The 14476-nt window shown below is 39.4% G+C and overlaps 1 protein-coding gene across 4 annotated transcripts in view; it reads left to right on the forward strand.

The window, feature by feature from the left end:
* kappaB-Ras (NFKB inhibitor interacting Ras like 1) overlaps positions 1-14476 on the forward strand; it is a 58871-nt gene that overhangs the window by 19250 nt on the left and 25145 nt on the right. The window contains exon 4 of one of the 4 annotated variants that reach the window (XM_068228380.1): positions 331-951. The exons of the other annotated variants lie outside the window; for them this stretch is intronic. Within the exon in view, the coding sequence (XP_068084481.1) occupies positions 331-561 (231 nt within the window). The 3' untranslated portion in view covers positions 562-951. Of the gene's footprint in view, positions 1-330; positions 952-14476 lie in introns of those variants that run through there. 4 annotated transcript variants of the gene reach the window in all.

A 14476-nucleotide genomic window follows, 5' to 3' on the forward strand; every position in this document is an offset into this window, starting at 1 on the left:
AATTTTTGAGGATATTCCATTCTATTTATAAATAAAATCCTATTAAAAGGATACAAGGCCGCAGGAGGTTAAGTAAGTTAGTAAATTAATGATTGATAGTTGCTATTATTTTTGGCTGTCACCTTTTTATTACCTTTTTGCATGGTGGTTGATATGATACTTACATAAGCCTACTTGACACAGACACCTTAAAATTCAGTTGATGTAATGTTATATTAGGCCTATGTCTGATAAGCCACTATCGTTTTGATAGTATTGATAATAGCAGTAAAAATATAAACTGATTACAATGTCCTTAATTATTTTCTTCTATTTCTTTTCATGTCTCAGACCATGCACGAAAAGTGTCAGATCTGTGGAATTTACACAGATAGCGAAGAAGGCTGGCAACACGGAATCTTATTTCATCATTTCCCTGTAACCTTTGCAGAGAGTGGTTGGACGTTGTGGGGTCGAACGGTTGCGGCAGCTTCCTCCGAAGCAGCTGAGAAACCGCACTGTGTGTTCGAGGCACTTTTGTCACTCCAGCTATCCAGGACCCCTATCAAGGATGCTGTATAAAGATGCTGTCCACATGTCCACAGCAACCGAGTGGGAGGCCTAAGTCCAGTGTTACATGATTTGGAAGGAGCAATAGAACACTAGAAGTTCAACGTACTCTGTTATAACTTGTTTGTGATCATAACATTCAAATAGTTCAATTGTGCAGTTAATATTTACCTGTCTGATATTATTGTTAACGCCCCGAGGGGAACGAATTGAAATTTAAATTCATATTGAAGTTTTACGTAGTATTCCCTGATCAGCTACTCATTCTTGCCACCCGCCTGACAAACATTTCTAGGGAGAACACTGGTGCTAATGTTATTAATGTTAATTTTACATTCAAATTAAACAATTTCAGTTTATGAATGCGAATGATTATTTAGCAATATATTTAATTTTGTATTTCAAAACACCCAACAAGCAGGCTGTGCAGTGTGGTCATGTATCTATGAAATTGTGCTTGGGCAGTGGTGGGTTCGAACCCCACTGTCAGCTATCTTGAAGATGGTTTCCCTTCTTTGCAATAGGCAGGCAGACACTAAGGCCATACCTTAATTAAGGCCACAGTTGCATCCTTCTGAGGCCCATTCCATCGTTGCCATGAATCGGTGAGATATGAGCCTCATAGGCAAAAAAATTGAGATCATTATGAAGCCCAGAACATCATTATAATTGTTCATAAAGGTGGAAAACAAGTATGTTCAGTTCATGTTCAGTGTTGTAATTCAAAATATGCCATACATCTGCATGTTTCAGACTCCCATTTGTCTTAATTGCATTAATGACTTTTATAAATTCATGCCCTACAGTTGTTATATAATCAAACACTTTATTTAAACTTCATGGGACATGTATTATTATCATTAATATTAGTATTATTATTAATATTATTATAGGGAGATTATGTACAGCATGAAGCATATCTGCTAAATGGGAAGTGAAAAACTGTAATGTGGAGTTATTTTCAAGAGCAATGAACCTTTCAAACATGTGGTTTACTGTACTCATAGTCTGTTCCTTTATATGAGATCATCATTTGTGTATAATTGTATGATAATAATCAAATACTGAAGTGGAAGTGTCGTGTGATATTGTGTGAATGATTTGTGTAAAGAGGTCATAGTTTTGGTTAAGCATCCATTTCTACCAAAGGAGGGTTCACTGAAAATCTTGTATTTTGGAGAAAATTTCTCATCAGAACACAGGGAATATATTATATTCTCACCTCTCTTATTTGCAGTTTGTATGCACAACCTCCTATACAAAAGTATGTACTGGTATGTATGCAATGTCCAAGTAACTAAGTTAATATTTGTGATGTAGGTAACCCATTCATTTGATGTGATGGTAACAGTTGTACAAACTTTTCTGATCATAGTACTAGGCGAGTTGGCCGTGCGGTTAGGAGCGAACAGCTGTGAGTTCGCATCCGGGAGATATTGGGTTCGAACCCCACTGTCGGCAGCCCTGAAAATTGTTTTCTGTGGTTTCCCATTTTCACACCAGGCAAATGCTAGGGCTGTACCTTAATTAAGGCCACGGCTGCTTCCTTCCCATTCCTAGGCCTTTCCTGTCCCATCATCGCCATAAGACCTATCTGTGTCGGTGCAACGTAAAGCAGCTAGCCTTATCATAGTTGTCCCCCTGTGGGCAGGGGCAGTAGAATAACAGCCACAGCATCCTCTGCCTGCTGTAAGAGACGACTAAAAGGGGTCCCATGTGGGCTCTGCACTTGGGAGCTTGGGTAGGCGACCACGGAGCCCTTAATTGAATTTTGGCATTGCTTCCGCTTACTTGTGCCAGGCTCCCCACTTTCATCTATCCTATCTGATCTACCTCGATCACCACCTGTTCTTTTCTGCCCCCGATTGTATTACGTATGGAGGCCCAGGGAGTCTTATTTTCAAGCCCTCCATGGCCCTGCTCTTCCTTAGCTGATACAATAATTTTTCCTAGTGTCAGCCCCCTTCCATTTCTTCTCTCCGATTACTAATATATATAGGGGTTGGTTGCCTAGTTGTACTTTCTCTTAAAACAATGACCTAGATGTTAGGCCCTTTTAATCAACAAGCATCATCATCATCTTAAGCAAGGAGATTTGTGGTGAGGGCGATTTAAACGATTTAAATCGCCCGCCCGGTAATTTTAGTTCAGCTGTGTATAAGCTAGAGGCGCTAGTGTGCAATTCCTGGCGATCTTTGCGCAGCCGTTGCGTACTATAGTGAAAAATAACGTTAAGAGTCATCTCTTATTCATTCTCTTTGGTCTGAGCCGGGCCTTCGGAAGGGTAGGACCTATGCCGCTGTCAAACCCTTGCTTACGCCTATAGTCGCGTTTGTCAGTTTTTGTAACATTCTTGATAATGAAATCTAGTCTGTCCGGTCCAAGTACAGATAGGCACTATCGAACTAGTCGATAGTTTAAACTATCGTAATAGTCGACTACTTTAAAAAACAAGTCGACTGAATTCAGTTGCATTCCCGCCACGCATCTTTCCAAGTTTCAATGTCCAGTCAGCACAAAACAAGTCGACTGAATTCAGTCGCATTCCCGCCACGGATCTCTCCACGTTTCGCTGTCCAGTCAGCACAAAACAAGTCGACTGAATTCAGTCGCACTCAAGTTACAGCAACATGGAAGCGATGGAACTATCGGTTTATGATCACTTCGGATATGTAATATATAATTATGTTAACTTCATATGTACGTACCTACTATATATGGCGATTTTCTCTTGTCGTTTATATGCTCTTTATTTCGTTGCATATTTGTTTATGTTAATCACGTTAAGCACTATTGATACGGCATAATAATAGTAATAATAATAATAATAATAATAATAATAATTTGAATAACTATAATAATAATCTAGAAAATACGGTAGTATTGTGTTTTAATTGTGTACCACAGCAACGCGTTGTACATATTATTGTTAGCATTGTTCAGGAATAGAGCCTCATTGTCGTCTCTCTACGTTTCACTGTCCATTTAGCACCAAGAAAGGCCATTCGTATGATGTTGGTTCGTATTAAGGGCATCTCTCTATCTATTAGCCCCGTGTACGAACGAGTGCGTAATTCGGATTTTAATGGGTGTCTATACAAGTGAGTTTTAATTATTGGTATATTACGTTAAAATGAGTCGAATGCGTAAAAGTACGGCTCTACACTTTTGATATGGAGATTTTCGACTGGAAACATTCGAATGTTTTTCATGGACTGACTACTTGCGTTATATGAATACTTTCATTCGACTGTTCAGTCTTCTCGACAGGAAGTAATGAATAGATACTTTTGTTCGACTGAAAACATTCGACTATTTAGTCGATAGTTCGAAGGGATTATGGCCCGACTAGTCGATAGTGCCCATCTCTACTGCACACCGTTGCAGCCAATTCGAATATTCACCGCTAGATACCAGCACAATCATATGCCAGGCGCGTTCCTCCCTGTTGAAGATGTATTTGATTAAAATTCTCTGTGTTAAAAAAAATGGGTCATTTTATAGAAGCAGAACTTTCTCCAACGATAAGCCGTATCTCAACACTGCCATATTTACCATACTTGTGACAAATTATCAAAGAAAATAATGTAACAGAAGAAACTTACACTTCGAAGTCGATTACTGAAATTGAACAGTGCGAATGGATCTGTGTATATTGCAAATTATATTTTTCAGTGCAGGATCATTTACTCCTTCCTGTCAAAATCATTAAATGTGTTTCGTGAAAATCAATATTTTCATTACCGCGGTATACGTCTAATTACAAGATGTTTCTCGTAAAAGCTTATTATATTTAATTTTCTGAAAGTACTCGTAGGTAGTAAGCATTCCGTTTTCAATTTAAATCTTGAAGTTGTCGTGAGCAGTTAGTCCTATGAACGCGTATGGTTCAATATAAACAATTTTTGGAACCCCCGGATTAGTGAATCTGGGGGCGCAATAATTTCTAAAGCTGAATGTGTGTCGGTCCAAGCCTTTTAATTTCTAACTTACCCTGATATGTTAATATTTCTTTCTTAATCTGCTTACCCTCCAGGGTTAGTTTTTCCCTCGGACTCTGTGAGGGATCCCACCTCTACCGCCTCAAGGGCAGTGTCCTGGAGCATAAGACATTAGGTCGGGGATACAACTGGGGAGGATGACCAGTATCTTGCCCAGGCGGCCTCACCTGCTATGCTGAACAGGGGCCTTGGTGGGGGATGGGAAGATTGGAAGGGATAGACAAGGAAGACTGAAGGAAGCGGCTGTGGCGTTAAGTTAGGTACCATCCCGGCATTTGCCTGGAGGAGAAGTGGAAAACTACTTCGAGGATGGCTGAGGTGGGAATCGAACACACCTCTACTCAGTTGACCTCCCGAGGCTGAGTGGACCCCGTTCCAGCCCTCGTACCACTCTTCAAATTTCATGGCAGAGCCGGGAATCGAACCGGGCCTTCGGGGGTGGCAGCTAATTACACTAACCACTAGGGCCTACACCACAGAGGCGGGCGGTTAATATTTCGCTGGTTAATATTACCTGAACAGAATTCATTTCCTCTTACACAAAGAATACCATGGTTACAAACCATACAAACAGAGAATCAAAACACAACACTCAAATAAATTTCAATTGAAAAGATTTTCCAATCACAAGGTAAAGCAAACTTCTTCCCGCGATTGCGAATGAGCTAGAAAATGCCTATTCAGAATTACTAGTGATATCTGCCGGTGATGTAATGCAATAGTATCTCCTGCGAGGCTGTGGCTAACCGTAATAGGGGAGGTGGCGGTCCCTTGTGGTCAACTGTAATACTGCCACTGGTTTGAGGATTGCTCAAGACGGCAAAACACCTACCTTATCGTGCTCCTCGCTAATGGGAATATCAGTGCATAAACCATGACGTCATCTGCTTTGTGCATGTTATAGTCTTCAGAACAATAGCGCATTACCCAGTGTGCTTGCTGCACTGTCAGTCAAAACGAACACCTGTCGCTGTAACGGAGCTTCGATATAAGTCGAATGCTTTCAATCGATTGTTGAAATCAGGTCGAAAGAAAGGAAAGTTTTAAATTATCCATGAATGCGTAAAGTTGTATTAAAACTGGGTGTTCACGTGCTCATGTGATCCTAAGAGCCCACCGCCACTGATGTTGACAGTTAAGAGGAATGGGATTCTGTGGTTAAACAGTTAGCTATAATTTAAATATTTCTCATGTGAAGGGAAACATATGAGTGGCACTGTCATTGACTTCTAACCAAAGTGGCTGGGATTCATATCCCAGCTAATGCACATAGAATTTTGGAAATCAGTAGACATGTCCTTGTGCTTTGGACTCTTAATAAAACTGAGGTCTTGTGGCTATGATTACTATATAGTCACAAAAAACTGCAAACTTACTTGCTTCGCTTCTATTAATACTTAGCATCACCTAAAGGGTGTGCAAAGAGTGTTGACAGTGGATAACTGGAGTGACTTGGAATGATGAGTCAGTTTGTATCCTGTGGTATTTCAGTGGGAGGGTTTGGGTACCATGCCTGGAGAATGGTACCTGGTTGATTTTTTTAAAGAGGAGGTACAACTAGGTAACAATCCTCGAATGATACATGCTAGAACGTGTAGCACCAGTTGTTACATTAATTCATTCATTCATTCGAATTCATTTTTAATAAACTAGCAGTTTCCCGCTGGCTCCTCCCGCAATGTACAAAGCATGGTGTTGTTCAATGAATATTGAATTTTCACGACCACATTGTAATCGAAAGCGACTTTCAACCTATTAGGCCGTATTACGTACATTTAGTACGTGTTGAAGAGATGTAAAGCACAGAACAAAAATGGCCAACCAGACACCAGTGGGATCCGAACCCACAACCTCCCAATTTCGTGTCAGTTGCTCTACCATTTGCGCTATGATGGCCTAGGCCATCTTTGTTCTGTTGGAAGGATCTAAGCTACAGGGCACAGACAAAAAACCATGAACCTTGTTGTGCGTACTGGGGTCATACCCTTCGTAGATGTTTCATGAAGTGGGTAAAAACTTCAATGTACCGTGCATCATTCATCGTCATTCCTTCAGATAGAAATTCCTTGTGGATAATGCCTTGACTATCGAAAAAGGTGGTGAGCATCATTTTGATGTGTGGCTTTTCGGCTCTGACCTTTTTCCGACGAGGGGATCCCGGAGAACGCCATTCCATGCTTCGCCGTTTTGTTTCAGGGTCGTACCTGAGACACCAGGTTTCATCCTCAGTGACGATACAGATCAAGGAATTTGATGTCGCATCCGTCGTTTCAACAAAATCCTGTGAAGCCTCTAAACGTGCCTGCTTCTGATCATCAGTCAAGTGATGTGGCACAAGACAAGAACACGTTTTCCTCTTCCCTAACTTCTGGGTAATGATTTGTCGCACGGATTCACGGTTAATCTGCAGTTCATCCGCTATCATGCGCGCAGTTAATCGCTGATCATTCATGATTAATGTCCTCACCTTCTCAATGTTCTCTTCACTGACAGTGGTCACTAGTCTTCCGCTACGGGGCTTGTCAGAAACACTTTTCTGGCCTCCTCGAGAACGGACGAACCACTCGTACACACACTTCAAGGACAGTGGTTGATCTTCATAAACACGTACCAGCATTGCATGCGTTTCTTTCAGCGTCTTGCCAAGCTGTAAACAAAACTGTACATTGATCTTTTGGTTGTTCATGCACCTGTTCGCAGTTCAGAACAAATGCACTAAACACGCACTGTGTCAAACAGGTCTTACACAGCACACACACACAATGCTAAACTGAACAACGTTGGGAACATGTGGTCAAAACCTGCCAGTGTTGCCGTATCGACCGTTCTGACTTCATTCACCGAACTTTGTCACAGGTTGTAATTATATGTTGCAATACATTGGAATATTTTCACAGAAACAGAATTCCGTATGAATGCAAGGAAAGTAGTGTAATTACTGGTACAATTAAAGAAATTTACAAAAATAATCATATAGTGTTATTTAAATACTGAGTCCATAAATTCTGATTTACATTACACTTGAGGATTTTCATAGAAACAATTCTTTATCAATGACGGGAGAGCTTTGTAATTACTGATAGTCGGATAAAATGCTGTTGACACCATATTTTGTTGAATGAACAGAGCAAACATGAATATTGCCGTCGGGCCTGATATTATGCATGTATAAAGCATTATTGCTTATGAAAGTAGTATTAATTTTTATAGAATTATTGAGAGCCACTGATAAGGGAGTATTAAACATTGAGTGTTTTTTAAAATTTATTCTCCAAGAGAAATATCAGCTTACAAATACTAAGTGACCACGGGGGTCCTTAAACAAGAACACAATTACTTGCATTGTTTAGTATCAGTATGTATATTTTAGTAATAGGAGTGACGCCCTATCACATGAAGTACAAATGGTCATGGAGACCGGGGCTGTTATCTCACCATCAGATAGCTCCTCAAGTCTAATCATGTAAGCTGAGTGGACCTTGAACCAGCCCTCAGGTCCAGGTAAAAATCCCTGACCTGGCCGGGAATCGAACCCGGGACCTCCGAGTAAGAGGCAGGCACACTACCCCTACATCACAGGGCCGGCTACTTCATCAGATGTAAACAATATAAATAACGTTATCAACCTAGAATTGTAGGATGTGCTTGTAGATGCCATGTTACTATCAGTTAAGCTCTCATTTGCTACTGCATGTAATTTTCATGTTATATAGGCCTTGAGGGATTCTCTTGGTCTCTATGATCTTTTATATGCTTCGAAGGTTGTGGAGAAAAGAGTGGTAAGCTAGTAGCAAGACTAATGCTGTCAGTCGTGTAGAATAATCGTGTATTTACAACCACACTGTAATGCTAATGAATGATCAGATTTAAACAATATTACAGTTCTTCTATTATTATTTATTTTAATTTTTTAGCCAACATACTATAGAACTACTTTAGTCAGGTTTGTGGAGGTTTTTCTTCTTTTTGTCAGCCCAGTACTGTTTCATCCTTTCTGAGCATAATTTTCTTTCTGCTTCTGGAATCGCTCTTCCTATTCTCTGCTTGTTGATTTTTGTCTGTCATCTAGTGTGTTTACCTTTCAATAACTTGAGTGTGTTTGTTTTGCATTTTAAATCTTCTATTGTAATATGTAACTCTCTCATGTCTTAAGTTCTGTGATCCAACAAATATTATTATTACTCTTCCATAATTTTTCTATTTTCCTACTGATTCTATTTTCTGGTGACCGTGTTAGATGCTCTAAGAATGATATTAATTTCTTTTTAATTGTGCTAGTCACAGGTTCTATATCTTTATAAACTATTTCATTGGAAGCTAGTCTCCAGACTCTGTTTACTTGATAATTTTTATTGAAACAGGTTCTCACTATTCTCCTTTCTAACTTGAGTATTCTATTGCAACTGTGTTTGTTGTTTTGAATAATGTTTCACTTGCATATGTGGACTGTTTTGTAGTGTTTTAATTTGGTTGCTATTGAAACACTTATTATATGTATTCTTGGTAACGTGCTGTGCTGTAACCAGTCTGTCTATTCTATTTTGCCACGCTGGTTTCTCATTCAGGTTATATGTGATTATTTCACCTAAATATGTACATTTTTCTACAATTTTTATTTCTTGCTCTCCAGCTTAATTCTGTTTGCAAGCGGAAGTTTTCTGTTTTTTTCAATGAAATTTTCAAACCAAGATTTTATTTGTTTCCTGAGTATCATTGGCCAGAAAAGCTAGATTATCAGCAAATCCTAGACTGTTCAAATGTATTTTATCCTTCTAAGTTCCAATTTTTGTATTTTTCAAGATATTCTTGTACCATTCCCTAAAAACGTATTCTAGTGCACAGTAAAAAGAAGAGATGACAATCCGTCACCCTGTTTTAAAACAGTTGTTGCCAAGAATGGTACAGATAGTTCTCCTCGGAACTTAATTTTAGAAATTGTATTAGAGTAAGTTCAATCAGTTTGGTTAGCTTTGGGTGAAGTCCAAAATGTCTTAAAATTTTTAATAATGGTGAACTCTGGATGGAGTTGTAAACTTTCTTGAAATCTATAAACGTTATTGAAAAGGGCTTGTTTCATATCCTGTAATATGCCATGACTAGCTTCAAAGTTATTATTTGTTCAGAACAGCTTCTCCAAGGTCTGAAGCCTCCCTAGTATTCACCTAACTCTTGATCAAGTTGTTCTTTAATCAAATTATATAGTATCTTAGAGAAAATCATATACATGCAATCAAGGATGGAAATTCCTCTATAGTTGTCTGGATTACTTCTTTCACCTTTCTTATGAAGTGGGTTAATTATAACTGTTGCCCGTTTTTCTGGGAATTTTTCTGATATTCAGATCTCTTGTAAAATCATATGGAGGGTTGTATTTTTGCGATTGTTTACCAAAGGCTTTGTAATAATCTCTAGAATTAGTTTTGTAATAATTTTCCTCAATAGAGTTTATTAAATCTTTTTGATATTTTCTCTTAATTCTTCTAATAGTTTGGGTGATATCTTTTCTGACATTCTTGAGGTTAGTGACGTTTTCTTCTGTTTAGTGGGCTTGAAATTTCGACCAAGCTTGATGTTTTCATGCATACAGTTAAGTATATAAATTTCATTATTCGTCCGTATTGAACCAAGATTACAATTTATTAAAATTCGTATCCACCTTATTCAATACCAAAAATGTTGTTAAGATGAAATTACAACATGTATATTTTTTTTATCAGGACTAGTTTCGACGCTTTATATTGCATCATCATCAGCTGATATACACTGGAAACATTGGCAAACATATATATGTTTATCTACATCATACACATTATATGGGTGGTTCATGTTTGTGGGTTACTGTAGTCACGTCCTAGTTCGTGAACCATGGGCAACGGCTGAGTGGCCTAGTAAGTGGTCCTGAGAGTCGGGATACCTGTTGCTATGGAATGGGAGTGGGCATCTCGGACATATTCTGAGTCGTGGCCCTCCTTGTGCTCAGGCGGCTAGGACTATACAATTCACCGGTGGTCCATAACCCGTTAGAGGAGAGATCCTCACTTGGACTATGTGCAAGTAGGGCAGCATCCTGCTTCATGAATTTACTGAGCTCAGAACACTTTAAGCAAGCCTCGGACCTATGGGAGTAATGGAGTCCCACTCCCATTTGACAGGCGAGGGACTCCTTGGAAACAACTTGGCGAACGAAATGGAATTCGATGGGGAGCTATCAATATTAATGGGGCTTATGGAAGAAAGAAGGTAGAACTGGTTGAGTCAGCAAAGAGGATGCATCTGGATGTGCTAGGAGTAAGTGATATTCGGGTAAGGCGAGATAAGGAGGAAGAGATAGGAGATTATAAAGTGTACTTGATGGGTGTTAGAAAGGGAAGAGCAGAGTCTGGGGTAGGGCTCTTTATCAGGAATACCATTGCGCGCAACATAGTTTCGGTTAGGCACGTAAATGAGCGAATGATGTGGGTAGATTTGTCAGTGGGAGGAATTAGGACAAGAATTGTGTCTGTGTGTTCACCATGTGAGGGTGCATATGAGGACGGAGTTGACAAGTTTTATGAAGCATTGAGTGACATCGTGGTCAGGGTCAACAGCAAGGATAGAATAGTGCTAATGGGTGATTTCAATGCGAGAGTTGGGAATAGAACTGAAGGATACGAAAGGGTGATTGGTAAATGTGGGGAAGATATGGAAGCTAATTGGAATGGGAAGCGTTTGCTGGACTTCTGTGCTAGTATGGGTTTAGCTGTTACAAATACATTCTTCAAGCATAAGGCTATTCACTGCTACACATGGGAGGCTAGGGGTACCAGATCCATAATAGACTATATCTTAACAGACTTTGAATTCAGGAAATCTTTTAGGAATGTACGAGTTTTTCGGGGATTTTTCGATGATACAGACCACTATCTGATCTGTAGTGAACTAAGTATCTCTAGGCCTAGGGTAGATAAAGTGAAATCTGTCTGCAAACGAATAAGGGTAGAAAATCTCCAGGACGAGGATATTAGAAGTACATGGATATGATTAGTGAGAAGTTTCGAACAGTAGACAGTAAGCAGGTTCAGGATATAGAAAGTGAATGGGTGGCGTACAGGGATGCTGTAGTAGAAACAGCAAGGGAATGCCTAGGAACAACTGTGTGTAAAGATGGGAAAAGGCGAACATCTTGGTGGAATGATGAAGTGAGAGCAGCCTGTAAACGTAAAAAGAAGGCTTATCAGAAATGGCTCCAAACAAGGGCCGAGGCAGACAGGGATTTGTACGTAGATGAAAGAAACAGAGCGAAACAAATAGTTGTTGAATCCAAAAAGAAGTCATGGGAAGATTTTGGTAATAACCTGGAAAGGCTAGGTCAAGCAGCAGGGAAACCTTTCTGGACAGTAATAAAGAATCTTAGGAAGGGAGGGAAAACAGAAATGAACAGTGTTTTGAGTAATTCAGGTGAACTCATAATAGATCCTAGGGAATCACTGGAGAGGTGGAGGGAATATTTTGAACATCTTCTCAATGTAAAAGGAAATCATCATGGTGGTGTTGCAAACAGCCAAGCTCATGGGGAGGAGGAAAATGATGTTGGTGAAATTATGCTTGAGGAAGTGGAAAGGATAGTAAATAAACTCCATTGTCATAAGGCAGCAGGAATAGATGAAATTAGACCTGAAATGGTGAAGTATAGTGGGAAGGCAGGGATGAAATGGCTTCATAGAGTAGTAAAATTAGCGTGGAGTGTTGGTAAGGTACCTTCAGATTGGACAAAATCAGTAATTGCACCTATCAATAAGCAAGGGAACAGGAAGGATTGCAATAACTATCGAAGTATCTCATTGATTAGTATACCAGGCAAAGTATTCACTGGCATCTTATAAGGAAGGGTGCGATCAGTCGTTGAGAGGAAGTTGGATGAAAACCAGTGTGGTTTCAGACCACAGAGAGGCTGTCAGGATCAGATTTTCAGTATGCGGCAGGTAATTGAAAAATGCTACGAGAGGAATAGGCAGTTGTGTTTATGTTTCGTAGATCTAGAGAAAGCATATGACAGGGTACCGAGGGAAAAGATGTTCGCTATACTGGGGGACTATGGAATTAAAGGTAGATTATTAAAATCAATCAAAGGCATTAATGTTGACAATTGGGCTTCAGTGAGAATTGATGGTAGAATGAGTTCTTGGTTCAGGGTACTTACAGGAGTTAGACAAGGCTGTAATCTTTCACCTTTGCTGTTTGTAGTTTACATGGATCATCTGCTGAAAGGTATAAAATGGCAGGGAGGGATTCAGTTAGGTGGAAATGTAGTAAGCAGTTTGGCCTATGCTGACGACTTGGTCTTAATGGCAGACTGTTCCAAAACCCTGCAGTCTAACATCTTGGAACTTGAAAATAGGTGCAATGAGTATGGTATGAAAATTAGCCTCTCGAAGACTAAATTGATGTCAGTAGGTAAGAAATTCAACAGAATTGAATGTCAGATTAGTGATACAAAGCTAGAACAGGTCGATAATTTCAAGTATTTAGGTTGTGTGTTTTCCCAGGATGGTAATATAGTAATTGAGATTGAATCAAGGTGTAGTAAAGCTAATGCAGTGAGCTCGCAGTTGCGATCAGCAGTATTCTGTAAGAAGGAAGTCAGCTCCCAGACGAAACTATCTTTACATCGGTCTGTTTTCAGACCAACTTTGCTTTACGGGAGCGAAAGCTGGGTGGACTCAGGATATCTTATTCATAAGTTAGAAGTAACAGACATGAAAGTAGCAAGAATGATTGCTGGTACAAACAGGTGGGAACAATGGCAGGAGGGAACTCGGAATGAGGAGATAAAGGTTAATTTAGGAATGAACTCGATGGATGAGGCTGTACGCATAAACCGGCTTCGGTGGTGGGGTCATGTGAGGCGAATGGAGGAGGATAGGTTACCTAGGAGTATAATGGACTCTGTTATGGAGGGTAAGAGAAGTAGAGGGAGACCAAGACGACGATGGTTAGACTCAGTTTCTAACGATTTAAAGATAAGAGATATAGAACTAAATGAGGCCACAACACTAGTTGCAAATCGAGGATTGTGGCGACGTTTAGTAAATTCTCAGAGGCTTGCAGACTGAACGCTGAAAGGCATAACAGTCTATAATGATAATGTGTGTATGTATGTATGTATGTATGTACACATTATAAAAACTATGATAAAGATTTAAAAACCATATTATAATTATACTATTTCCGAGTCCATATTTTCCAAGACTTGCAATTATTAAACTTTGGATTGCTAAAATCTGATGTAATTTGGTTTAAATAATCATTAAAATTAAACAAAACTAATAATAAAATCACGATCTTCTTAAAAACATTCACTTTGTTTGACGTTTAAAAAAAAATGTTTTTGTAGAACCATATTAAAACCATTCAATAAAGTCCTCAGGCTATTGCTATGTAGTGAACATAATGTCGCAGGATAAGGTTAAACAATCTTATTAAATGACATTGACACTGTTTGACACTTCAAAATCTTTTAAAACCATATTAAAATTATTCTATGAAATCTTCAAAATGTTGAAATGTGGCGATTGTGAAAAGAGGCAGACTCAGAAGCCGGTGCTTTATGAAGTTACCAATTATTTCATTCTCAGTTCAATGCGGACCTGAAATAATATGAATATATTAACCTTCACTTTAACTGAAAAAGTGTGAAGCTTTACGTCTTATAACATGTGACTCACCTCGTGAGATCGCTGTCCTTGCAAAGCACCGTGTAGCTAAGTGAACCTTGTTGTGTCAGCAATCCAGTGTCCAAGGTTGGTTTCGGGTCAAAGAGGGGAACTAGGGGAAGGAGGGAGGAGGAACTGAGGGGCGGCAACCTGTTGGAGCTCCGGAGGGCGTGATCTTGGAAGGCAGTATGTAAAGCTACTGCACATAATATGAAAATCCGTCTTATTGTCCGG

Source organism: Anabrus simplex, chromosome 6, assembly GCF_040414725.1.
Source record: "Anabrus simplex isolate iqAnaSimp1 chromosome 6, ASM4041472v1, whole genome shotgun sequence".
Lineage (NCBI taxonomy): Eukaryota > Metazoa > Arthropoda > Insecta > Orthoptera > Tettigoniidae > Anabrus > Anabrus simplex.